Source organism: Choristoneura fumiferana, chromosome 24, assembly GCF_025370935.1.
Source record: "Choristoneura fumiferana chromosome 24, NRCan_CFum_1, whole genome shotgun sequence".
Classification (NCBI taxonomy): Eukaryota; Metazoa; Arthropoda; class Insecta; order Lepidoptera; family Tortricidae; genus Choristoneura; species Choristoneura fumiferana.
In genome coordinates, this window is record NC_133495.1 from 14,765,819 (window position 1) to 14,792,963 (window position 27,145).

Here is a 27,145-nt window from a genome sequence, read left to right on the forward strand (position 1 = left end):
CACCTCTTTTTGGATCGGGGGTTAAAAAGAGCCCTGTGCGACCCAATTTTACAATAAAGGTCTCTACCCAAGAGACCGTATCATGCCATGACCGTAACAGGAACGTACAAGACACGCGACGGCGACGGTTGGTTGGGAGACGCGCTAGTAGGCATAGTCTCATATCGAAAATACAAACTGAGACATGGATGCACAGAAAAACCAGAAAAAGAGACCAGCGCTGGGAATCGAACCCAGGTCCTCAGCAATCCGTGCTGCGTGCTATAAGCCCTACACCACCGCTGCATCCATGTCTCAGTTTGTATTTTCGATATGGTTTCACGGGATACCCGTAAAAGTAACAAAGGAGTTGAAATAAAAAATACAAAAAGACTCCAAAAAACCAATCATAATTTGATTGCTTAGTAGCGACATCTCTTGTCTGGGTGAGCGGTTGGTTCCGAAAGAGTGTGACGTCTCTCGATGAGAGCGGAACATAGATGTCGCTAGTGCTGCTGCATAAGTAGCGTAGTAGAAATAAGCAATCTGAGATATGTATGCATAGGAAAAAAATCGTGTCTAGATTCCTGTCCAGCGGTGGTGTAGGGGTTATAGCACGCAGCACGGATTGCTGAGGACCTGGGTTCGATTCCCAGCGCTGGTCTCTTTTTCTGGTTTTTCTGTGCATCCATGTCTCAGTTTGTATTTTCGATATGGTTTCACGGGATACCCGTAAAAGTAACAAATTTGGAGTTGAAATAAAAAATACAAAAAGACTCCAAAAAACCAATCCTAATAGTATCATACTTTTCAATACAAAGAATATATTTTGGCCTGACACTTTCCTATTACGGTCATGATATGATACGGTGTAATGGGTAGAGACTTTTAGCGTTTTGATGTTGACTTTTGAAAAGGTTCATTCTGCGCTAGACCTCCAAATTTGTTCCCATCCGGATCATACCCGGCTTTTGTTAGCAAGTAACTTATAAAGCCATTATTCGTATCAGAATCCGCAAGGGACGTCCGAATATCCCCGTATATCCCCCTATAACCCTGGATCTCCCTGGGTATCGGTGGGATGAATAAACGTTTTAAATGAGATCATTAAATATATCATTGTAAATTTTAAATGTGACCCTTTAAATGTTTATTGTAAAAGCTATAAAGTTCAGTGTGGATAAATATAGAGGTTATAGTAACTAACTTACTGCGTTTAAACTGAAGTTGCTAAAAGGGGTTGAAGGTTATTCATTAATAATGAGTAATTAGTATGGTGTAATAAAAAAATGTTGAGTGACCATTTAGCAGAATGTTGGCGTCATTTGGCAATAATGATGGAAAAATTCAATCCTTAATCATTAGACCTGAGGCCGTATTGTCTAACGCGTTGATTTTCGCAATAGCCATCTCTTTCTACCCTCGTCTTATACCGTACGATAGAAAGCAGTGGTGAAAACGATTTTGACTGCGTTTTTTTTTATAAAAATTGTATTACGTTTGGCCTCAATCTCGCTTGAAGGAGGTGTGTTACACGTTTGGTCGGGGTTCGGACCACAGAATATATAAAAGTACCTACTAACGTACAGAATGGCCACGCTCCGCCCCGCACCGATCGAGTTACCCCACCCTTCAAACGCAGATTGCAGGAAAACCGCAGGACAGCAGTCAGGTGCGGCAACGCGGATTATACGAGGTTTATGCATTATTGTTTCTTCCTATTCGCGATTCTGCACAAAATAAATTCCACACACCTGAATTTGATCACATGCGTAATGCTTCACAGTCATTATTTCTACGCAATCTTGTTTCTTCCTGCACAATATGAATTCCACACAACTGAATTTAATCACATACGTAATGATATTCAGTCATTATTTCTACGCAATCTTGTTTCTTCCTATTCGCGATTCTGCACAATATGAATTCCACACAACTGAATTTAATCACATGCGTTATACTTCACGATTCTGTAATTTTTTTTTTTTAAATCTCATACATAACCGGGAATCGAACCCGGACAAAATTGGGGCGGAGAAAAAAATTTTTTTTTTTTAATTTCAATCGTCCTGTTTTATTATTATTATTTTATTTAGGCTGCTGCTGCCTTCGGGAAGCTTCGTCTCAAGGTGTTCCGTTCACATAACTTAAAGCTCGCGACCATGATAATTTTTACCGCGGGAAAAGCGACTCACGCAGTCTGTTTTTTTTTTTTATTTATAAACGCGACTAGGAAGAAACAAGATATCATAGAAAAATAATAGATAGATAAAGATAGTATCGTGAAGTATAACGCATGTGAGTAAATTAAGTTGTGTGGAATTCATATTGTGCAGAATCGCGAATAGGAAGAAACAAGATTGCGTAGAAATAATGACTGTAATCATTACGTATGTGATTAAATTCAGTTGTGTGAATTCAATTTGTCCAGAATCGCGAATAGGAAGAAACAAGACTGCGTAGAAATAATGACTGTGAAGCATTACGCATGTGATCAAATTCAGCTGTGTGGAATTTATTTTGTGCAGAATCGCGAATAGGAAGAAACAATAATGGCATAAACCTCGTATAATCCGCAACGCGATGTATGTCGGCCGCACGGCACTAAGTTCGGGAGCAATCATTTTGCTAAATGGTAACGGTACCCTACCTACTTCCTTTTATAAATAAATAATGATTTCTGAAATTATCGCGATTAATACATGAAATAACTACCTCCTACCGAATAATTCGTTTAAGTTTGTAGTCTTATATTTATTGTAATTGAAAATAATAATGCTTAAATACATAGACAGACACATTTTAAATAGGTTTAGATAAATAGGTAAGATTAACGATTACATTAATTTGCATTAGGGACCACCTCGGAAGTATGTCCTTTAGAACTAAAAAATAATTTTGAAATTCGGCCCACAATTGGCGGAGTTATCGCGTAACAAACATACAAAAAAACGTACACTAGAATTGAGAACCTCCTCCTTTTTTAAAGTCGGCTAATAAAAAAGAAATACAAAAGGTTTCTATATAACCCTAAACTTGCTTACCATTTTTACCAATATACTCGTACACCCAGCTAGTCTCAATTCCCCGGTTGGCCCGGACAGTTCACCCGGACAGTGCACTGATTGATGTCCGGCTTAAACTCCGACTCGCTCCATATTTATTTATGCGGAACCCATTACGCTTGACAAATCGGACAATCATTTCCATTTTTAGCGCGTTTCGTCCCTTTGTCCGTTGTCTCGTTAATTATCGGCCATGATGGATTGTACTGATAAATTATTACGTTTAGGTACTGGGTGGTCAAAACTACATATAATGTCATGAGACAATTTACACAAATTGACCTAGTCCCAAACTAAGCAAAGCTTGTACAGTCAGCATCAAAAGAAGCTATACACTTTCGCACTTTGTCGTTTTACAGCCACGTACTAAACGCCATGGTGCAACGGATAAACATACTTATGTTATCGTACCTAGATAAATACATATTAAACACCCAAGACTCGAGAACAAACACTCGTGTTATTCATACGAATATCTGCCCCGATCGGAGCTCGAACCCGGGACCCCAAGCTTCGTAGTCAGGTTCTCTAACCACTTGGCTATCTGGTCGTCAAAAATATGGATAGGTACTTGTATATTTATAAAAGGTGCAATTTTAAACGTAATACATAATCAGTGCTTCCGCCAGATTCAAAGCACATAAGGGCCACTTATGTATCATCGATAAAATTAAATCAAATGTACGTTTGCGATTTTATCTGAACACATTCATATTAATATTCATATTCATATTCATTTATTGCATCATGTTCATTAGTACAATTATTGTAGATCTTAAAGTAAACATAGTAGGTACATGATACCCTGTCAGGGCACTATAATTTTCTTACATTCAAAATTTAAATTCTATTTTAATTGAAAGAACAGTATTTGTAACATGTTATTATGTTTTTATAGAAAAGCAATGTTTATTAAGAACTATACAGGATGGCTCATTTAGATCGGTCAGTATGGGAAAGTCTGACACTATAAGACATACGAAGATCTGTTCTTAGTAACCGCATGTCATCGATTTTAGTAAAATAACAAAACTTTTACTCAGTTCTGGAATCGAACCCGGTAGTTTTGTAGTGTGGTAGTTTTGAAAATAAAACATACATTATTTATACTTGGATATCGATAGTGTAGGAAGGACATAAGCAATCAATGTTACTATGAAACATGGTATCTAGAAGAAATAAAATGCATTGTATTTCGTATTCTTTAATAATGTAAGTTTTATTTTTCAGAACGTCCGGGTTAAATTCCTGAGCTGAAAGCGAGTTTTTTTTTAAATCTATGAATGCAGTTTTTCTTGTTACTAAAATCGATGGCATGGTTCCTAAGAACAGATGTACGTATGTTTTATACTTTCAGACTTTCGCATACTTACCGATCTAAATCAGCCACCCTGTATATTTTTGATATTTTCGCTTTACTAATGAAAATCACGTGGTCCCCCCTATTTAGCAGCAGTTTTTGCTCTGGACTCAATTTACTCCATTCCATTTCAATTATATTATTGAAGAGACTTACTGCTCACAAAAACTCGTATCTAGACAATACACAAGCATGCTCCAGTGAAATTCGTAAGCTGATGATGTTAAGTTAAAAGTTAATTAAAACGCCGTAGGTACCACAAATATACCCAAGAAAGGTAAGGAAATACGTGGCATCAAAAATGCAACGCAATTTTATGCAAAATTCATATGCGGCATTTGGAGTAAATGAGATCTTTGTCTATGTAAAGTGGCGGCTTGCTTTACGTTTAATTTCACTTTAATTTAGACAAAAATATACGTGAAACTACCGTGAGACTCGCTCATATTAAATGACATTGTAACTATTGACATTATCTTAGGTACAGTCCTTAATTTTTCAGAATTCAACATGTAAATACAACGTAAATAGACTGGAGATGATGATGAACCTAGGCATTATATAGTATGTATTTTGAGCATTATGAAAAACGTACTATATGAATTTTAATTGTTATTTCTTTCAACTATTATCTATTCTGATTGTAAATATTCTGAACATATACATTGTGAACTTAGTCATTTTGATCGTATGTATTTCGACCAATATGAAAAACGTGCTTTATGAATTTTGATTAATTATTTTAACCATTATATTTTACAATTTTCGGTATTTCAACTGTATGTATTTCAACCGATATGTATTTTAAATTTATACATTATAATATGTACCCCATGGTGTACGGTTGTGTTGCTCTGAAGATGAGCTCTGGTTGAGTTCGAATCGCAAAGCGTTCGAATTAGTGCGGTGGTTTGTGTGATTTGTGTGTGTTCTTACAGTGTGGAGGTGGAGGAACTGCATGAACACGCATATCTTGCATAAACTTAGCTAATAAGGTCGCGGGTGAGAAGAAATTCTTTTAGTTCATTGAGTAACTAGAAATTGCAGTTTCATTGCAGTTGCGTTACACGGCCTGTTCTGGGCCTTAAATGTATTGTATTGTACATAAAAACAAAACAATTAACAGATAACAACATATACAAAGGTATCTCTTCCAGTTAAAATGTCACGAATATTTTTTCCTTCTTTCTTTTACGAGGTGCAAACGACACTCAGCCCTAGGGCGGCAAACCAATTTCATGCTCGACTAAATTCACCTGTAACTAATCTTTTCCCGACGTCTACTTAAAATTCCCTTTATCGCTCTTCTCTGGGGAATTTCCAAAGGGACAGAAATGTCACGAGCGTCTAATATTATAAATCGTCTGCATGAACTGGTTCGATAAAACGTGAATGAAGTACGGCCGTATGCCGGGAGGGAAGACAGTCGTCGTCATCTTCATCCCAGCCTATATATACGTCCCACTGTTGGGCAGCTTCATCTCAGTATAAGAGAGCTTGGGCCGTATTTCCCACGCAGGTCCATTGCGGATTGGGAACTTATAACCACGATTATATTAGTTTCGATCTTTTTACATTTTTTTTTCAAAGGTACAGTAAAAATTTGATCAAAATATCTGAACACGCTTCTACGCCGTTAACAGTAGAGTCGTGTTCGGATATTTTTGATCAAATTTTTGCTCACAAGTTTATGAGCTCGACTGTAAGTGCGTCTACGACTAGCGCCCCCGCACTGCCTCGTGACGCCCCCATTTCTAACTGCTACCTTCCGCTGGCGGTCGTGTCGTCACAGCCTAGTGTGTATATGTCTTTATTTTATGTGTTTAGTTTTAATGGGTCCCACTGAAAAACAGCGTTGTGGCTTGCCGCAACATTATGCTGAGTGGGCCCCAATTTATACTATTCGATGTTTTTTTTTAATTATTATTTCTTCCTAACGTGTTTTTTCTGTGTTATCGAATATGTGTAAATAAATGTCTCTCTCTCTCTCTCTTCTCTCTCTCTCTCTCTCTCTCTCTCATAATCGGGAGTTTAACAGTTATTTCTTTTTGCAATTATTCAAAAAATCCACTAGGGGAAAATAGTACCAGCTCATTCTGTTCCCACTCCTTATCCTGCTTAATAGGAATGTTCGCCGCACGCTACTGTTGTCGTGAATTATCGTCCAGGATTTGTTACACGCGGTATTTTTCTAGACATGAAAATCTAATGAAATTTCCAGTATAATGCGTTTATGAGATTGGCCGCCCGGGGCTACGGCCGGCGGGACGGCTTGGACAATTTGCGTCGTAGCCTCTATAACACGAAGCACTTGATAGGAGCTGACTTTAGCTTTATTTTTTAGGGTTCCGGAGCCAAAATGGCAAAAACGGAACCCTTATAGTTTCGCCATGTCTGTCTGTCTGTCTGTCCGTCCACGGCTTTGCTCAGGGACTATCAATGCTAGAAAGCTTTGATTTCGCACGGATATATAGGTAAACTATGCCGACAAAATTGTACAATAAAAAATTCAAAAAAAATTTTTTTTTGGTAAGTACCTCCCGTAGACGTAAAGTGGGGGTGATTTTTTTTTCTCATCCAACCCTATAGTGTGAGGTATCGTTAGATAGGTCTTTTAAAACCATTAGGGGTTTGCTAAAACGATTTTTCGATTCAGTGATTTTTTGCGAAATATTCAACTTTATAGTGCAAATTTTCATTATAATCGAGCGTCCCCCCCCCCCTCTAAAATCTAAAGCGGTGAGTGGAAAAATTTGAAAAAAATCAGAATGGTAGTAAGTATATCAAACTTTCAAGGAAAACTATAACGGCTAAGTTTGCTTGAGAATTATTAGTAGTTTATGAGTAAATAGCAGCCTAAGGTACGAAATCCTTAGAAAAATATTACTTAATTTTTTCGTAATGGCTACGGAACCCTATTTAGCCTGTCCGACACGCTCTTGGCCGGTTTTTACTAGTGTATACCCGTGGCTTCGGACACGCAAACCATCAGAAACAGCTTTAGCTTAAAAACATGGTTTTATACTTCTTCTTTAAAAATGATACTGCCACACAAACTATCAACCTCATTTTCACAGTCTTATAGGTAAGAGATCAATTTATTACACCGTATCATCATGACCTATTCAACCCTAGGCAACTCAAAATTCTAGGGCATTCAGTCAAAGCTCAATTTAAACAGCTAAAAGCCTTTTATCTCAGCTTTTATTTAGTTTCACCTGTCCCGTTGTCTGTCTGTCTGTAACCAAATCTTGCAAGTTAAATTTGACCAACTTCCAGTAGTCATATTGTCTTGAAATTTGGAACACTTATGTAAATCGCAAGACAGTACAATAATCTAGCAGTGACATCCTGGTAGCTCAGCCAGGATAGTCTCCGCAGAACGGAACTCCTCAACGGTTAATGGCATCGACTTGAAATTTGGTACAGAAATGTAGCTTAGATGACAATGCAAGAACAGTCAACAAAAAGTACAGTCAGCAAAAAAGATTGTATTAATAGTAGCTTGTATAGTAGTAATTTTCAACAAAAACTTATTTTGTATCGTATCACTTTAAACTAAAGCAGTGAAATGAATATGGTTCGTTCCGCTTTCACCATTTAATAAAACTACTGAACTGATTGCCATGAAATTTTTGCATACATAATAAATAATAGGAAAAATTAAATCCCGAAAAAAATTATGTTCTTGCCGAGGGCGCGTGATGTTTAATGTTTATTTGGGCAAAAAACGGTACAATATATAAAAAAAACTTAAGAAAATAAGACTTAAACGAAACATAGACCAGCAAATATGCCACTATTAAATTAAATAAATGAATTCTTCGCAGACAAAATCGCGGGCAAAACGCCCAGCATAAAAATAAACAAAGAAAATTAATTAATTAGTTAAGGAAATGCAAAGTATTGTATTTATTCTCCATCAATTAATAAACACTGTGACACAATAAAAATCTGAATTGTGCTCCGAACTCCGTCATCAAATATTAATAACAAAAGTTTGTCGTTCACCGTTTTAATAATTAATTATTCACTTTGACAGATCCAGAGTATAATTTATATCATTTTTACTAGCTATAATACACCATATTTATTATTGTATACAAAAAAGTACCACAAATCAATAATAAGTATATCGTCACTTTGAAAAAATCTCGTAAGTATCTAAAATCAATAAGTATGTCAACAAAATTGAACCTTGATATAATGTCTATAAAGTTCACTCAGAAAAATTATCTTTTTTGAGCTACGAGTTTTTTTAAAAGTAGTGACGATCCACCCACACAAAGGTTGACTGGTAGAGATCCCTTAAAGGGATAAGTTGGCCTTTGTATATATATTTCATTGTTTGTCATCTGTGTTTGTTAACTTATTTTGTACAATAAAGAGTTTACATACATACATACATATAAGTACAGGTGTCGAAAAAACTTATTCGCGTACCAGGGTGGGATATTTTCACTCAAATGTATGTCAGATGATAAGTTGATAATTTTGGTTTCTTATCAATATACCTTTATACTCATTTTGATTTTTAGAACTTTTACTGGCATTATACAATCCATACTAATATTATAAATGCGAAAATGTGTGTGTTGTATGTGTCTCAGTCTTTCACGTCGAAACGGAGCGGAGCGACAAATCGACGTGATTTTTGGCATAGAGATAGTTTATGGATCAGAGAGTGACATAGGCTACTTTTTATCCCGGAAAATGCACAGTTCCCGAGGGAACAGCGCGCGATAACCGAATTCCACGCGGACGAAACCGCGGGCAAAAGCTAGTATCAAAATATTTATTTTAAAATGTAGAGACAGTCTGGGGAATGTCTGAAATACTTACAGGGCACGAAATTATTTTGACATTGTATTTTTATTAATATTTTCCTCTACTTTATGTGTTACTATGTTATCCACATTATACATTGTCGGTAGAAATTTTTACGTCTTAAGATTTAATGTATTTTTCAGTTCTCAAGTCGTAAACTTAGTATTTATGATTGATTCAGGCGATATTAAATTACTTTTTAGGCTCCAGTGCATAAAGTAAGAACTAGTCTAATATCAAGACCATCAGGTGCCAAAAGCCACAAAAACAAAAGTTTGTAAAAAAAGGTTTTAATATCAATAAATTAATAGAACTAGATGACAATAATAAGTGAAAAGATATAATATCTATCAATGCAAGAAAAAAACCCACTAATATTATAAATCCGAAAGTTTGTATGTCAGTTTGTTTGTTTGTTTAAACGTTTAAGCCGCGGAAATGATTTAGGTGAAATTCGTTACCTATACAAATAGTCCCGGGGAAGTACATGGGATAGTTTTTATCCCGGAAAATCGCAAAGTTCCCGCGGAATAGCGTTAACGAATTCTAGTGAGACACGGGTTAGTTAGTATTATGTATAATACGATGTGACAGCACACAGATTTAAAACTCACAAGCGATATTGAATCTGTTATACTAACAAACTCAAAAGTTGTATACTTTTACACAGCCAGTAATGACAATTTTATTTGTTAGTGAAAATAAATAAATAATTGTGAGTTTGTTTTTTGTTTGTTTCACTTTCACGCTTAAAGTACCTACTCAACAGATCATCACGAAAATTGGTGTGGAAATAATAGCCTAGATAGAACATTATCCCGGCAAATAATAGCCTAGATAGAACATTATCGCGCAAAATAATAGCCTAGACAGAACATTATCCCGGAAAATAATATTCTAGACAGAACATTATTCCGGAAAATAATAGCCTAGACAGAACATTATCCCGGCAAATAATAGCCTAGATAGAACATTATCGCGCAAAATAATAGCCTAGACAGAACATTATCCCGGAAAATAATAGCCTAGATAGAACATTATCGCGGAAAATAATAGAGAACATTTTTTATTTCAATTCCAAATTTTTAAATAATTTATTGAATCAGGCTGCTTAAGTGACTAAGTAAGCACAAGCAGAATATGAGGTGCATAGGGAAACTACCGTTGATCGCGGTATAGCACGCGGAACGGATTACCGAGACCTGGGTTCGATTCCAGTGATGGTCTTATTTTTCTGTTTTTTCTGTGCATCTATATTTCAGTTTGTATTTTCAATTTCGGAAAATAATAGCCTAGACAGAACATTATCCCGGAAAATAATAGCCTAGATAGAACATTATCGCGCAAAATAATAGCCTAGACAGAACATTATCCCGGAAAATAATAGCCTAGACAGAACATTATCCCGGAAGATGGCATTGTTCCCGCGGGATAGTGACAAAAGAAAACTACGCAGAAAAAGTTGCGCACAACAGCTAAACATTAAAAACAATATCCAACATGTAACAGTCTATATTAGGTATATCTAGAAATATCCGCATTCGTACCAAAATGAGGTTGTTACTAATGATCGAGGCCTTTCCCAAAAAAAATCTAATAAGTTTCATGTTTCTTTGTCCTTCAATTTTTGTTAAATTGTTGTCAGTCACGAATGGTCGTTTTCTTACTTCCTATCGTAATATATTGCGTTGTAACTAAAAATTATATCAATAACACCCGACCGTCAAACAGAATCAAAACAATTTCTAATAAATCCTCGCTAAAATAATAATAAATAGTATAGACAACCTAAGAGCTTTACCTATAAAATAGGTCCTATTTTGTAACAGTTTCTGTACACAAAAAAACTAGGATTGTCATATTGTCTTGTAAATATTCAAAAGTTTTGGGCCGTACAACCATTAGAAATTCCTCTTTTTTGTTTTTTTCCTACTTGTTTTAGTCACAAAATTAATATACAAAGTTAGTAGATTAAATAGATAGATACATAGTTTTATTTATTACCTAGTTTGTCTTCTGACAAAATTCATTATAACACGTCAGGCAATTATAACAAATTCACAAAAGGATCGTCGAATTACAATATTTTTTTAAACTAACGTACTAGAAGTTTCTATAAAAAAATTACAAGGGATTGTCACACTGACATGTGAGTGATAACAGGGATGTTTCTGGTCATCCAAACGACTGTGAACCTTAGAAAGAAATTCCCTACTAAGCCCCATCTCAAATATAGACCATATTTTGAAACATACCAATGAAAAACAATAGACATTTGCTTTGACGGCATATGCATTTGCATTTGCTTTTTATACGCTGGTATAGGGTTAGTAGGTGTATGCTAGGTACAGTTAGCACTTACCGAGGACTAGCATGGCGAGCAGGACCGCCAGAGGTAGCTTGGGCATGGCTCTAGTGCATCCCGGGCGTGCGGCCGGCGCGGGAGCCGCGTAGTGACTGAGGACTGAGGACTGTGCTGCGCCCGGCAGGGCTACTACGAAACCCGAAACTCGAAGTTCGTGTCGTGCGGTCCCTCTGACACATACTGTTTAATACGAGAGCGAGAGGGACCGCACGACACGAACTTCGAGTTTCGAGTTTCGTAGTAGCCCTGCGGGTGCGGAGGCCGGGACACACTGAGCGAGGAAATGTGCGATTTTCTTTCGCTAACTGATGGACGCTTTAGGAAGATTTTTCTCTTGTTTCTTTTTGGTATGGAAACTGTCATAAAATCGGAAAATTTCTTCGGTTGACTATAAGCTATTTTTATACAAGGTGTTTAAGAAATAACTGAAAACTTGAAAATTGCTTGATCAGAGGTTGTGCTTTTCTTTTTATTTCCTTTTTTCACGGGGCCCAGTCTAAAAGCTACGAATGCGGCATACGCGAAGCACAATTGATAATTACAAATTACCTACGAGTGTTAGAGCTAGAAATGAAATAGAATTGCTGATCTATCAAAATATACCAATATTTGGAAAATAAATGCAATAAAGTAACCTTGTGAGTATAATTATGAGTTTACATATATAAAAAAGAACTAACCTAAGATATCTTTATGGAAATGATTACTAATTTTAAAGGAATTATATTTATTTATATAGTATCAATTCGAAATGAAAAAGTCAACGTCAAAATCCGCACACGCGCAATATCCATGATAAAAGCGGAAACGGAAATACAGTCGCCACATCTAACCTAACTCTAACTATAAAAATGAAAATTTTATTTGTAATTTTATTTGTATAACCCCGTCTAAAAGATCTGCCTGTGGCAGGGTTCCCATGACGCTGGCCGCATTGCCCCTTTGGACCGCAAGTGAGATCCGCTGGGATAAGTACGCGCCAGCTCTTGGGTCCCCAGAAGCGTCAACTGTCAACCAACCGGGACGACAGGACCTTTATAAAAAACTTCATGTCGGCTGACCAGGGCCCTAAGGTCTCAACAGCAAGCGCTGCAAACTCATAATCCTTTAATAAGGAGGAGTACCTACTTGCGGCGCTTGAGTATTTGAGCCTGATCAGCCGCAGCGCCGGCTTGTGAGCTAGTTGCCTGGATGTGGGACAGAGCGAAAGTATCAACGCATGTAGCGTCCCACACCAGGGCCCTACCGAGCTTCCACGGCACCAGGGTGACCCCGTCTGGACGCTTGCCATCGTCCCTTGCCATGCCGGCTGGCTCTAAAGCCGAAGGCACTGAAGCAGTGGCACGCGACCGACGTACTAAGTCTTTATGGTGCCATGACGGAACATACGGCCGGCGCTCCTAACACATGAAAAAACCATGTCGTCCCAGTTGCTACACCTTTTTGCCACAAACGCACATTTGAGGAATGCATATTCTATAAAGTAACTAAAAATAAAAAAGTTTTTAGGGTAAGTATCTGAAGATTTCAGCTATTTAATGAACACCTAGTTTAATCTTAGAGAGGATTGAGGATATACCGCCAATTATTAGATATGGTAGTTCTCTTTGAATGTTTTAAAAAAAAAAACTAAAAATGAAAGGAATTATTTATTAAAACGTAATGAAATTTATCAGTTTTAGACAATGTAAAATCTCGGGGTTTCAATTCGACTGCCAGATTTATTGGATGACGTGAGCAAAGCAGCAGGTAAGGCTTGTATTACATATAGATTAATTCACTGTTTTTTCTTGTGAAAATTACGTATAGTGAATGTTGCACAATTAAAAGGCTCGTTGTATTTTCGTTTCATGAACTTAACACTAGGACCTTTTGCTTCACTCACGTTTACGTTATTAGGTACAGTATTTTATATGCCATTACATTACCGTAACTTTAGGGTATTTTGACCCAAAAGAAGGTTACTTTCTCCCATATCATACACACACAAACATCAAGCCTGTATTCCCAAATGGCGTAGACGTTACCGCTTCGGAGCTACTTTTAGCAAAACCACATAATCATACAAGGACTTAATAAAACGCGGACGATCAACCAAAGCCAACCATATAGCAATGACCCCTTTCAATGCAATAATAAAACATGAACCGACTTAAACCTAATGGCCAAAGTTACCCTTTAAGGTAGACTTCTGAGTAAAGCGGCTCCGGCGTCACAAACGCAGCGACAGTAACGCGGCGATAGAGCGATAGTATTATGCAGTACGGAAACGTATGAACTAACGTTCGAACGCAGCGTCACTGTCGCCGCGACAGTGGCGCCGCGTCAGTATCGCCGAGCGATAGCGGCCGTGCCATGTTTGCGCAACCACTGCCGCGCAATCGCTGAGATCGCACGTGGTTTTAAGGTTATTTTGCATGGAATAACAACAAACTGACACCGGAGTCGCGCTGCTCGGAAGCCAATCTGCGTCAGAGCCTCTGCGACACTGACGCAGCAGCTCTGACGCTGCGGCCGTTGCAGTAGAGCGGCTCCGGCGTCACTAACGCAGCGACAGTAACGCTGCGATAGAGCGATAGTATTATGCAGTACGGAAACGTATGAACTAACGTTCGAACGCAGCGTCACTGTCGCCGACTCGGAAGTCTACCTTTAGGGCCAAAGTAACCTAACCTTACGGTACGCTGATACCATTGGCAGGATTAAGATAGCGATTATTCTCAAGAGCCATGTGTCCCCGACAAAAGTAGTCATTATTGCTTTGTCTTACTTAACACTGCGAATTACTTAGTCCGCCAAACTTGCCCAACTCGGTTAAATACTAAACGTCGCTAAAAGCCGTCTGAGAGCTTTTAATCATTGATTAGTTTAAGTTTAAGTAAGGCAGGTAGCCGACTTACCCACTTGAGGTTACTATTGGGAATGTTTTGGTTAACTATAGTTAGTGGAAGTATGTTAGTAAGTTGGTTAATCATCATCATAATTAATGAAGTAAAATAATTTCTTTGCTCACCCGCGACCTTGTGATAGCTAAGTTTATGCAAAATACTTATGCGTGTTAATGCAGTTCCTCCACCTCCACACTGTAAGAACACACACAAATCGCACAAACCCATCTATTCCCACTATCACACTACACTGACAAAAAGGGCACAATACACGTAACAAGGCAGTAATTCGACTTTCGACTTCATACTAGCGCCCGAATCGACGCACACACACAGCCAAGCGTCATTTACACGGCCGCTAACCAATCTTCGCAAGACAAAACTACGCAGTGCCACGCCGTGCGCCGCGCAGTCCGGTCGCTAGCCGAGTGCTGTGCCGCGCCGCCCGCTCTCTTCGCCCCCGTTTCGATTCCATAACGTGACTATAAGCGCTCGGTACTAAGTAACTAGGTACTATAACATTTTATTTAATAATTGCGGCGTCACGACAACGTGTATACTGCAGTACGGGTGCCTAAATTCAACGATGATAAAACCAACATTGTAATTTTTCAACTTCCTGCTGATGCTGAACGGTAAAATTAATTCCTATTAGGTACCTTATTATTAAAGTCTATTTATCTAGGTACCTACTCAACAAAATGAAAACCATCTTGATGTGTCTATGTTCTTTTAGTGTAATTTTCTATTACACTAAAATAACTAATAATTCACATTTTTAAAAACGTATCCGTAAACGTAACGTAATCTTTCTTTCTTTCTATTACATACTTCGATTGTTTACATTTTGTTAAGTACCTACCTAAATAAATAAACATAGGGCCTGTTTCACCACCCATTGATTAATTTTAACTGACGGATAAATGTGATGCCGTGTTTGTTGTTTTTGTTCGAATAAACGGAGACGGCATCATATTTATCCGTCAGTTATAATTAATCAACGGGTCGTGAAACAGCCCCTTAGTCTTTATAACTTTAATTCGTTTTCTTGTTTATCTCTTCGGTGCATAGGTAATTCAAAATTTATGGGGAGTTCGGCTAAGCATGTGGTAGCTTTTGTTTTACTTTTTGTAGTCGCCAACCCTAGCGCTCCGCGCAGCCGTAGGTATAAATTTCAAGAACACGGCCGAGTCAAACTACTGCCTATTGCTTGTATTGTGCAAAGGGTCTCTCTCTATATAGTTTGCAATTATCAGATTTTTTCCATGTGTCCGTGGTGGCCTAGTGGTTTGACCTATGGCTTCTCATACAGAAGATCGTGGGTTCAAACCCCGGCTCGCACCTCTGAGTTTTCATGTGCGAAATTACAATTGAAATTTACCACGAGCTTTACGGTGAAGGAGAACATCGTGAGGAAACCTGCACAAACCTGCGAAGCAGTTCGATGGTGTGTGTGAAGTTCCCAATCCGCACTGGCCCACGTGGGAACTACGCCCCAAGTCCTCTCATTCTGAGAGGAGGCCTGTTTCCAGCAGTAGGACAATTCGAATTAGTTGAACTGAAAACAGATATTCCTAGCTGTTGGCCGCGACTCGTTTAAGCCATCCCGTGTCGTTCTTACCTATATCTTTACCAAATTTATTCTAAATCAGTTCAATAATTTAAGCATGAAGCTATATCAAAAAGACATAGCTATTTTTACATGAACCACCAACAGTTCGCACCCACAGAACCCTGTCTAATTGAGACTGCCGAAGAAAATGCAACAGGTAAGTATGCTAGTTGTTGATGTATGTAAAGCAACGGCGATACTTAGAGATGCTCAAAACAGTGTTTTGTTATGTAATACCATATCATAATTACAAAAAAAGATATAAATCAAAGTTTCTACTACAAATCTATCCAAACAAATCGCTGTCTTAGTCATCATTTCATCTGACACAGTGCTTCCATCTATGAAAACTTTCCACACTATTTCTAAGTGAACCATTCAAGAGCAAGCAAGTTCGGAAGCAACTTGCAACACTCGCTGCGATAGTTCTGGAAAAATCCTATAGATGGCGCTCTGAAGCAAGAGAAAAAATGTAAACAAAAGTAATAGCTAGGCCGCTTGTAGACGTCCGTTGTTCCACCGGACAGCGGACCGTTTTTTGCCGGACTTGCGGTGTTGTATGGCTTCGTCGCCGGACAAGTGTCCAGTGCATGGACACACATTCATTGTAAGTCATACAACACCGCAAGTCCGGCAGAAACACGGCCCGTTGTCCTGTGAAAACATCCTGGATCCCTTCGACGCCCATAATTTTATTGTTTCTATTTTCGACAGTCAGAACTTGGTACCCATATTATTTTCGGTCATAATAATCAATATAGCATTATTACCTATTGAAATTATGACAAACAACGGTATGGATAAACCAAATCGAAAGTTTAACGTTATGGGAGTCAATATAGACCCAAACTACGGACGTCTACAAGCGGCCTCTTACAATACTTTAATGTTTTTTTCATCACACTTGCTCGTAAACAGCGTCGAAACATGCAGGCTACCTTGGTTGCAACCCCCCAAATAAAACCCTCGACCTTAATGTGCTTGTCATGAAACCCGTGGTCGGTAAATGAGTCATTGCGCGTACAAATTTTCTTGTCATGAAGCCCAAGGTCGGTCAATGAGTAAATGCCCCTACTGATGGTGCTGCGCGCGCTGCTGCAGGACCACATGCACATGCGGCTCAGGCACATGCTGAGGGAGGGGGAGGGCGGCGCTGCCAAGAGCGCAGCCTAAGGTATCGCCAATATTTGGAACAATTATATTTTTTCTTTTAGAAATATAAAATTTTACTCGCAAATGTGATGAAAAACATTGTATGTCGCACGGGCGGTACTAGAATTACGAACATCGACTCATTAAAGCCCTCAGTCTTCGACTTTCGGGCTTCTAATAGACGCTCGTTCGTAATTCCTTATTTACCGCCCTTAAGACACAATGTACTATTGTTTACTTTAAAAATCAATCAATGCCTTATCAATGCGCCTTATCAAATAGAAAATATTTTTTAAGCTGCTTTACATGTAACAGCGAGTTATAAAATTCTAACATGTGACGTCACACGGAAGTATTTAGCGCCATATTTGCGGAGACAATCGTTTTAGTATGAGACAGATATTGTTTTTTTTTTATTCGACTGGATGGCAAACGAGCAAGTGGGTCTTCTGATGGTAAGATATCACCATCGCCCATAAACATCTGCAACACCAGGGATATTGCAGATACGTTGCCAACCTAGAGGCCTAAGATGGGATACCTCAAGTGCCGGCTGTCATACTCTGCACGCCGAAACACAAGAGTGCAAACACTGCTGCTTCACGCCAGGATTAGCGAGCAAGATGGTGGTAGCAATCCGGGCGGATCTTGCACAAGGTCCTACGACCTGCAAACATACACATATATTTTCAAAAAAAAACACTTTAAATGCAATTTCCAACCGAATTATTTTTTACTTCGCTAACTTGACTGTACGTGGTATGTGTTGAAGTTTTGAATATATTGATTTGTGTGAAATATTTGTATGTCTGTTACTCAATCATGCAATAACACCTCAACAAATTTGGATAGAATTTGTCACACAGATAGTTTATTATAATCTAGAGCTAATACAGATACAATACAATACAATACAAAAAACTTATAAAATAAACACTCAGATTCAGGGTAGACAATAGGCGGATAATACTTTTTATCAACATCTGTTGCCGATGGTCCGCCAAAACCTTGTTTGTACTTAATTTAAAACTTGCTTGCGGCTTTATTTTCCCGTTTTTGTTAACTTTAGAAACTTTTAAGCCGGGAATGTTTAAAACGAAATACCATACGTACGTTGCCTATTCAGTTATCGCTTATCGTTATCATAATATTTAATTATTTTTATAATTTTAACAAACCTCAATATTAATGTTCAGGGGGGACTGGGGAAAGTTTAATATTGAAAAATATCACTCACGTATTTAATTTTCATTCAAATGCTCATTTTATTCATTTATTCTAGATTACTTTTCAACACAAAAATGCATCTCTAATTCAATTTTATTAATTCCTTCTTCCTTTTATTAAATTTGACTTTATTGTTATTTTAATGTAATTGAATTGAATTTATTAATGTTTTTCTATCTTTGACATTGTATTTGAAAGTTATTTTTCTAATTTCATTCGTTATATAAAATAATGTTCTGTGCCTCATCTAAAACTGTATTTGCATGCATTTAAGTATGTTTTTATAGCAAAAAGGTCGCAGGCAACAGATAGTACCTACAAAGAAATCAATAGTTTCATAACGTATTACGTTAAATAGTTTTGAACATGAAACTACCGTGAGACTGACTCATATTAAATGTATTGACCCGGATAACTCACGTTTACAATCCAGTTTAGCTCGACATGTCATGTCATGTCGATTTAAGACGTGAGTTATCCGGGTCAATACATTTAATACGTTAAATAGTTCTTAAGATTAGTTATTTTAAATGTTATATCACTTTATAAAACACTCAGTAGGACTAATTTCAGTTTATACTGGGTGTCTCTGAGTGACTTATGGCTACTTGCTGGAAACACATAAATCTCGAGTTTGCGTTAAGCTCAGTTTAGTAGTGTCAAAATGTATGGAACTGTCAAGCTTAAGCCAGGTTTAAAGACTAAATCTAGATTTATTTTTTCCTGCAAGACGGCCTAAAACTAAAGTGGCTCAAGTAACACGAGTAGAATCGAACCTTGGATTTAAAGCCCATGGTCAAAGACTCCCCGTAGAACTACAGTCGCCTGTTAGTAGCATACTAGTAGACTCTGTGGTCGTTTAATCCCCCAACTCACTATTTATAATGACATATTGATAACGTAATCAAATATAACCGTACTACGTTAATTAGTTTCGCCACTTTGGTTAAATTCGTCAAAATGGGTGGCCGCTGCGTTTTGATATTGCTTTGTGTAGCTTTCTCTCACGGCTTCCAGTTGATGGGTACGTAATAAAGCTATTTTAAATTTTCTTCCAAATATGTGCAGACAAGTATTTAGACGACCAGATGGCCTAGTAGTTAGAGAACCTGACTACGAAGCTTGAGGTCCCGGGTTCGATTCCCGTGTCGGGGCAGATATTTGTATGAAAAATACGAATGTTTGTTCTCGGGTCTTGGGTGTTTACTATGTATTTAAGTATGTCTATATAATTATATTTATCCGTTGCTTAGTACCCATAACACAAGCTTTGCTAAGCTTACTTTGGGACTAGGTCAATTGGTGTGAATTGTCCCGTGATATTTATTTATTATTATTTATTTAAGTGCAAAAATAAGTATCTATTCGAACCACTCAAAAATATGTTACTACGGCCTTTTTGTGTCGGAATAAGAGACTGTGGTACATATTTTTGAATCTTAGAATAAGTACGTATTTTTACACTTGACTGTACTTGGGTCAAAATTCATTTCGTTGCCTTGTTTCCCAAATCCACGTGTGTTCTTACGAAAATTATTTATGTGTTCTAGCTAGTAAGTAAAAAATGACCAATACAAAAAGCTACTCCATCAACTTTTTATCGGGGACAAAAACAAGACAGCAAAAATAATTTTGGACCGTTTATTAGAGAGATCTAGTATAGATGTAACGATATTCGCATTCAGCATTCGCTAATATTCGCAATTGCATTCGCATTCGCTAAATTTCTGCGAATGTTTTGCGAATATGAATATCAGAAAAAAATAAATTATTAGATAATAGTTGATAATAAAATAAAATAAAAAACATTTCTTATGGTTTTTATACAAGAAAAAATAACTTAACCTCGTAATCACATTATCTATCAGCTTACTAATATTCAAATTACTAGTTTTTGTATTGTAAAAAATTGTTTTAGTTGTCGAGTTCACTGCTGTTGTGTTCTTTTACGCTTAAATGGTTCCAACGGAAACAGCGTCGGCCGCTGAGGTTGACATCATGCTGAGTTGGGATCATAAAATGACAAAATTTATTTCCTTTTTCTTTTATACAAGAAAAAATAACGAATAAATGTTTTTCTTTCTTTCTTTCTTTCTTTATTTGGTATTATTTATATATTTACTTTGCGATGCGTTCGTATAAAAACTCGGTAATTCTCGGAACGAAATACAAACAGAACGACTTTGTTCGAACGAGACTGCCATAGACAATTGGCGCCAGAACGAAAAACAGAATTTTCGCATTAGCGAATGTTCAAAAAATTACATTCGTTACATCACTAGGAGATCTCACATCTCGCTATCCCTCGCCTAGCTAGAGCGACCGCTCCTCTTCTCGCTCTACCACAAGGGCCGCTTGGCGTCCTGAGGGGCTACTACGAAATTAGAAAATCGAAGTTCGTATCGTACCCTCCCTCTCACTTTCGTAATAAATTTATGTATTCCATTCTAGAAGACGAGCCCGTGGAAGAACTGTCTTGGCCCCCGGAGTTTCATTTCAAAGCCGAAAAGATCGACTTTAAGTCCGGTATCGTTGAGCCTCAGGAACTTTGGTAAGGACTATAGCCCGGCGATGAATCGTCGTGTTCTCTGTCTATTGCGCGACCGAGACGCTGACTTCACAGCGGTTGCCTGGCAAAACATGCAATGGAAAGAAAGCACGCGCGCCGTGTCGCTGTCACGCGTAAAACATGGCAGGGGATGGCTAAATATCATTTTTCGATTTGCAATTTTTTTAATTCCAAAAGCTAAACCGGTGACTTGAAAATTTTAGAAAAAAAAAACATGATAGTAGTACATAACATAAGTACATAGTCATTTAAGTATAAAAGAAAAATTGCTGTGTCCTGTCAAAATGTAGTGTAAAAAATTGGTGCGTAGGTCCAGTGACACATACAACCGCTCGCGCATCGACTATTACGGCGGCGAAGTAAAGAAGTATTACTACTGGGAGACAGATGATGAACCAGGTTACGTAGTCAATGTGAGTATACTAGTATAAAAAAGCTTTTTCACTTCTCATGCTCGTGAAGTTTGTGTTTATGCTGGATCTAGGCGACATAAAATGACTTTTATGCACTAGTGCATAAAATAAAATCTTCGTCTAAGACCAAGGTAAAAGTGTCAACAGCCACAAACAAAGAAGTTTCTTTATATTTTTTTAATACATTTTTTATTTATATAAAACTAAAATACAATCAAATCAATCAAAATAAATCACTAAAACTGAAAAAAATATAATTATATAGTAATGCATGAAAAATAAAATTTACGTAGTGAGTGAACAATTGTTTTCACTGTTGCTATTTCATTTCCTCGCCATCGAAGTGAAAAGCAGAGTGTAAAACTCGAGCATTAAATCCATTTTCCCCTCGACGTGTCTATCTACCCTCGCCGTACCGGCTCGGGTGGCTATATGAACGTCTTGGGTAAAATGGCTCGTTTTGTGCTCTTGTTGTACAATCTACTATTTTTTTTATTCGACTGGATGGCAAACGAGCAAGTGGGTCTCCTGATGGTAAGAGATCACCACCGCCCATAAACATCTGCAAAACCAGGGGTATTGCAGATGCGTTGCCAACCTAGAGGCCTTAGATGGGATACCTCAAATGCCAGTAACTTCACCGGCTTTCTTACTCTCCATACCGAAATACAACAGTGCAAGCACTGCTGCTTCACGGCAGGACTAGCGAGCAAGATGGTGGTAGCAATCCGGGCGGACCTTGCACATGGTCCTAGCACCTGCTGCTTGTAAAAAAATATGCTAAAAATCATCTTTCCCACGCCAAATATAGGTCCTGCTGCGCCTCTACTGACTAGGTAGATTTATTAAACCTACCTTTTTCACCACACCGATATACATATTTAATTTTATGTAATAGCAAACTAAATACAAGTATTTATGTGGTTTTGGTTGTGGGTTTAGTTGCGTTTGCGTTGTTTATTTTTATTAACTGCACGGTTACAAATAAGGTAAACGTCCGAGTGTCCGACACGTTAATACCCAATAGATGACACCCTGCTGTCATCTCTATTGCTAATGACATAAGATAAAAGATGTCAACTATTGGGACAGTGACGAGCACTCTACGTTAACCTACCTTATTCAAACGCAAATTGCCCTTTAACAGGAGCAAAACATTAAACCACAGTTTCCGGTCTTCATCCTGAGCTAACTTAGTTCTACAACTTATGAAAATAACTTTTATTGTGATTTTTATTTTAGTTTAAAGTTTAATTGGACAAGCAATGTATTGCTAAATCCGTCATTTTGCCACGTGACAGGCGATTTCATTTCGACTATTGGATGCCGTACATTGAAAATAGCATTTAATTTGTTTGGAATGAACATGCCTAATGATAAAATTACTTAATTTTTGAAAGTTGCATAATTAAAGTAGTTCCATTTGAGTAGCAGAACCTGGGGTTTAATTGTTTGCTCCTGTTACAGGGCCCACCCGGTATAAACACAAATTTGTACAAAATAAATACTTGCGTAGGTATTCTCGGTTGTACCTAACTTTAGACAAGGAAATTTATAATTTCAGATTTTTCAGCGGTATTTTAAGATTTCAGTTTTTCAGGTGAATCATGTTAGCACTGAGGACTATCACAACGTGTTAACATGTCAGCGATGGTACATGAAAAGTGAACTGCAGAAACCTCTGCCAGAACCAGAAGAGTTCGAATATACAGGTAGGGCACAAGTTTTCTGACTAACCACCTGTTTCACCACATCACCTCGTGCATAATACACAGATATTAATATATTATAATGTTTTTAACTTTCATGATTTTCACTTATAAATATTTCAGCACCTGGGACTAAGACCCTGTCCAGATGGAGCGTTTTGCTCGCGAGGGCAATCGCGCGTAGACCCTCGCGCGTTCCAGAAGTACTAGAGCTCTCACTGTGGAAGCGCGCGAGAGCATCTGGACGGGGTATATGTAGCTCTAGTACCTCTGGAACGCGCGGGGGTCTAAGCGCGAGTACCCTCGCGCTCAAGACGCTCCGTCTGGACCGGGTCTTATCCTTATCACGCTAAAAAAACAAGTAATAATTATTTCGACGTTTCGGCCACATTGTAGGTAGTGACCGTGATCACGAGTAGACTGAAGGGTGTATCACGTTTGTTAATATATTTTTCACCTCAGCAGCTCAAACAGGCAGGTTTTGCTATTAAAAATCAGTGAGCAAAATCGGATTTTGCTCACTCCGTGAGACAATAGTTATTTGTGTAACAAGAGAGCAAAGTTGTTTTTTGTTGCGAGTGTTGATTTTAATTGAATCACGAGCGTGAGCGAGTGATTCTAGGTTAGAATCCTGAGAGCAACAAGGGATTCAAACACACGAGATGCAAAAAAACTTCTCGTCTCTTGTGACACATACAATTTTTCACCTAGGCAGGGAGAACATAATTTAAATGTAACATAAGAATAAAACCACATATACCTACCTGTTTAAATATAATCCGATTAATGAAACAAATATAATAATAAATTTAAAACAATAAAAAAGTGTCCAGACAATACAAATCTCATACTCATAACATGCATTGTAGCTTTAAACTTAGAACTTCTTGTAAAATATGTCATACTTATTTTTGAATATTGTTAAAAGCCACATCTTGGGGTTATTAAAAAGGTTAAGCAATAAACCTATAATTTATTATACTTAAAATGTTATTAAACCTTTAAATATGATTTTATTAAGATTTCTATTACAGATTTGTTACAAATTCATATATCTAACAAGCGACCTATCATCCGGTCGCTTATCGCATCTAAAAGGGCGCCAAAGGCATGAGTGTGTAGACTAAAAAGTTAAAATTACTATTAATTTGGTCTTCAATACTCTTCGCCCATAAGTCGCCCGAGGTGCCTAGATAGCTAAGGGCGGCCCAGGGAAAGAGGTCCAGCAGTGGACGTCTTTCGACTGACAATGATGATGATAATGATGATCATCAAGTCCTGCGTATGGTATAGTTACTTACTGATAAAGATGTTGAAGTTCATGTTGATTTCACAGGCGAACAGGAACTCGAAGGGCGATGGGTGCAAGTGTGGCAGCACAATGTCGTCTATAAAGAACATTTCTGGAAAGAAAGGACTCTTTATACTTACATTGATGATGGATTTCACATTCCAGTACAGTAAGTGCACGATAATCATTATACTGTTATTGTTTTTGTTTAATATTTTGATGAGGTTTCCTTCCTTACAGTGAACAATATAAATCTATGTCACAAACCGCATGAAACCTCCCCCTAAATCTGTGACGTTATTCATGGAGGGCCCCTTATCATCATCGTTTTGAGTCATTAGTATTACTTAGTAACGGACGAAAAAAAACGGGAGGAGGTTCTCAAGTCGACGCGAGATATATATATATATATATATATAATATATATATATATATATATACTTATATATATATATAATATTATATTACTGTATGACCAGGCATAACTTTTTACAGAGTAGTCTGATTTGGTATATTAATTACATTTTGATATAAAAAAAAAACACCCCAAGGGTGGGAAAAAAGTATAAAGTAAAAACTTTTAAAAAAAAAAAACAATTTAACCGCCGAAAAAACTAAAAAGCAAAAAATAATACCTTTTTTTGTTTGACCTTAATCTAGGTACCAGTTTGAAGTCGGTGCCTCAGCACGAGCCAGGAGAAGTGATAGAAGCCCATCAAGTAGACGACTATAGGTCCACTCCTCCTGGCTCGTGCTGAGGCACCGACTTTAAACTGGTACCTAGATTAAGGCCAAACAAAAAAAGGTATTATTTTTTGCTTTTTAGTTTTTTCGGCGGTTCAATTTTCCGAAACTTGTCGGACCGTTCCGGGATTTATAATCGTGAATTGAACCGTTTAATTTAGTAATTTCATTTGTATCATGTAATTGCAGGCAAGTAAGGAAACTATTCTTTACCAAGAAAGCCTCTCTGTCTACACACGTCATCACAAACTACTACAGCTACAACTCAACCGTAGAAGAAGAAGATTTGGATGTAAAAATAATTGGTAACATACGTTTTTGTTAAAGATATCCCATGAATAGTATTTTATGCAACTGTATCGTAATAGGGGTCCTTAAAACACGAGCGTGGGTTTATGAAAGTTTCATAATAGGGTCACATGAGTGTTTAAGGCCTAATTACGTACAGTTGCATGCAATATTTTACCTTATATCCATATATTAAATCCTCTATATCATGTGTTCCGCGAACCATTGAGAATGACCTGCATTAACTAGAACTAGATATCTGCCCCACGAGCTGCGCCCAAAGACTACAGTATATGCTGCGCCCGCGACGACCTGCTGCTTTTTATTATTTTTTGGATTTATTTATTATTTAATATTTGGATTTATTTATTATTTGGATTACGAATCCAATGTCGTAATGCTGGTAATGCGCCAACTATGGTTTTTGGACCTATAATTGAGGATTTACTATATGGGTGTAGATAAACCAATTTATAAACTGAGAGCCAAGTTCAATATTAAAAATATGCGTCGTTGTTGACTTCGCAGCCAAAGAATTGAGATTTGTAATTTTTTTAGTTATCGGATTTTGCCCTTGGCATACGCCTAAATTTTTTTTCCTCGACGCCAAATATCAAGTTTTCTGGGTCATCTGGAAGTGGGTTAGTTTTTGATCACTAAGTCAATGGGTCAGTCATAACATAAAAATGCCATCTAGCTATTTGAGTTACATACATTCATTAAATTTTAGATTTTAGACAAGCTAAGGGGCTTGAATTAATGTGGTAAATTGTAGATTAACCAAGTTTCGAGTTGTAAGAGGGTCAAAAGTAGCTCGAAATGGTTCGTGTAAATCAGGGGTCGCCAAAGCTACGGCCCGCGGGCCAAGTCCGGCCCGCGGAAAGAAAGCGGGAGAGCCCACGGTCCGGCCCGCGACAGGGTCCGATTTTATAAAGCTACAAGTAACTAGTAATTATAAGACCCGCCACTGACGGTAATTGGTCAACGCAAGTGTGCGTTCCTTATGCGTTACTCGTACCTAGGTACGCCCCTGAAGACTAAGGGGGCTGTTTCACCATCCATTGATTAGTGTTAACATTGCCGTCTCTATTTGTTTTTTTTGTTCGATAATTTAGACGGAGACGGCATCACCATTTCACCCGTCAGTTAACACTAATCAATGGATGGTGAAACAGCCCCCTATGAGTCTACTTAACTAATGTATTACCCCCATGACCAGCCAAAGTTCTTGGGCGTGGTCTTGGTCCCGCCCGAATTTACATTAAGTGCAGTGTGGCCCTTGAGTCAAAAAGTTTGAAGATCCCTGGTGTAAATAAGTATACACACGGCTGTGTCGCCAGTTCCTGTTTCTTTGAGCTCGGGCTGGCCTCGCTGCCGTGTGTAGGGTTGCCAGCTATACTGTTTAAAAACAGTATTATACTGTTTTTCACAACATTATACTTTATTACTGTTGAACAAAAATAAAGTATACAAAATACTGTTTCAGTTCATCAAAATGCCTAACACTAAGCACACGCTAAGTCAGTGCAGCTTACCTAATCACAGTAGTGGCGTTTCAGGACGAAATCTGTCAATGTAAATTTACTAAAAAAAAAAATTGCTCCTTATTTATTTAATTTTAGTTTTGATTGTCGCTAAATTGATGAGTTGTGGGAA

General features: G+C 37.7%; 2 protein-coding genes across 2 annotated transcripts in view; one reads left to right on the plus strand and one right to left on the minus strand.

Annotated features, from left to right (window-relative positions):
• LOC141441479 (protein lev-9-like) overlaps positions 1-11,688 on the minus strand; it is a 103,147-nt gene extending 91,459 nt beyond the window's left edge. The window contains exon 1 of the mRNA XM_074106232.1: positions 11,594-11,688. Coding sequence (XP_073962333.1) covers positions 11,594-11,639 — 46 coding nt within the window. The 5' untranslated portion in view covers positions 11,640-11,688. The remainder of the gene's footprint in view (positions 1-11,593) is intronic.
• A 7,716-nt stretch (positions 11,689-19,404) lies between these two features.
• LOC141441979 (cathepsin L-like proteinase) overlaps positions 19,405-27,145 on the plus strand; it is a 20,277-nt gene continuing 12,536 nt past the window's right edge. Inside the window, exons 1-6 of the mRNA XM_074106864.1 lie at positions 19,405-19,499; positions 20,927-21,026; positions 21,355-21,457; positions 23,058-23,169; positions 24,503-24,626; positions 25,391-25,506. Coding sequence (XP_073962965.1) covers positions 19,436-19,499; positions 20,927-21,026; positions 21,355-21,457; positions 23,058-23,169; positions 24,503-24,626; positions 25,391-25,506 — 619 coding nt within the window. The 5' untranslated portion in view covers positions 19,405-19,435. The remainder of the gene's footprint in view (positions 19,500-20,926; positions 21,027-21,354; positions 21,458-23,057; positions 23,170-24,502; positions 24,627-25,390; positions 25,507-27,145) is intronic.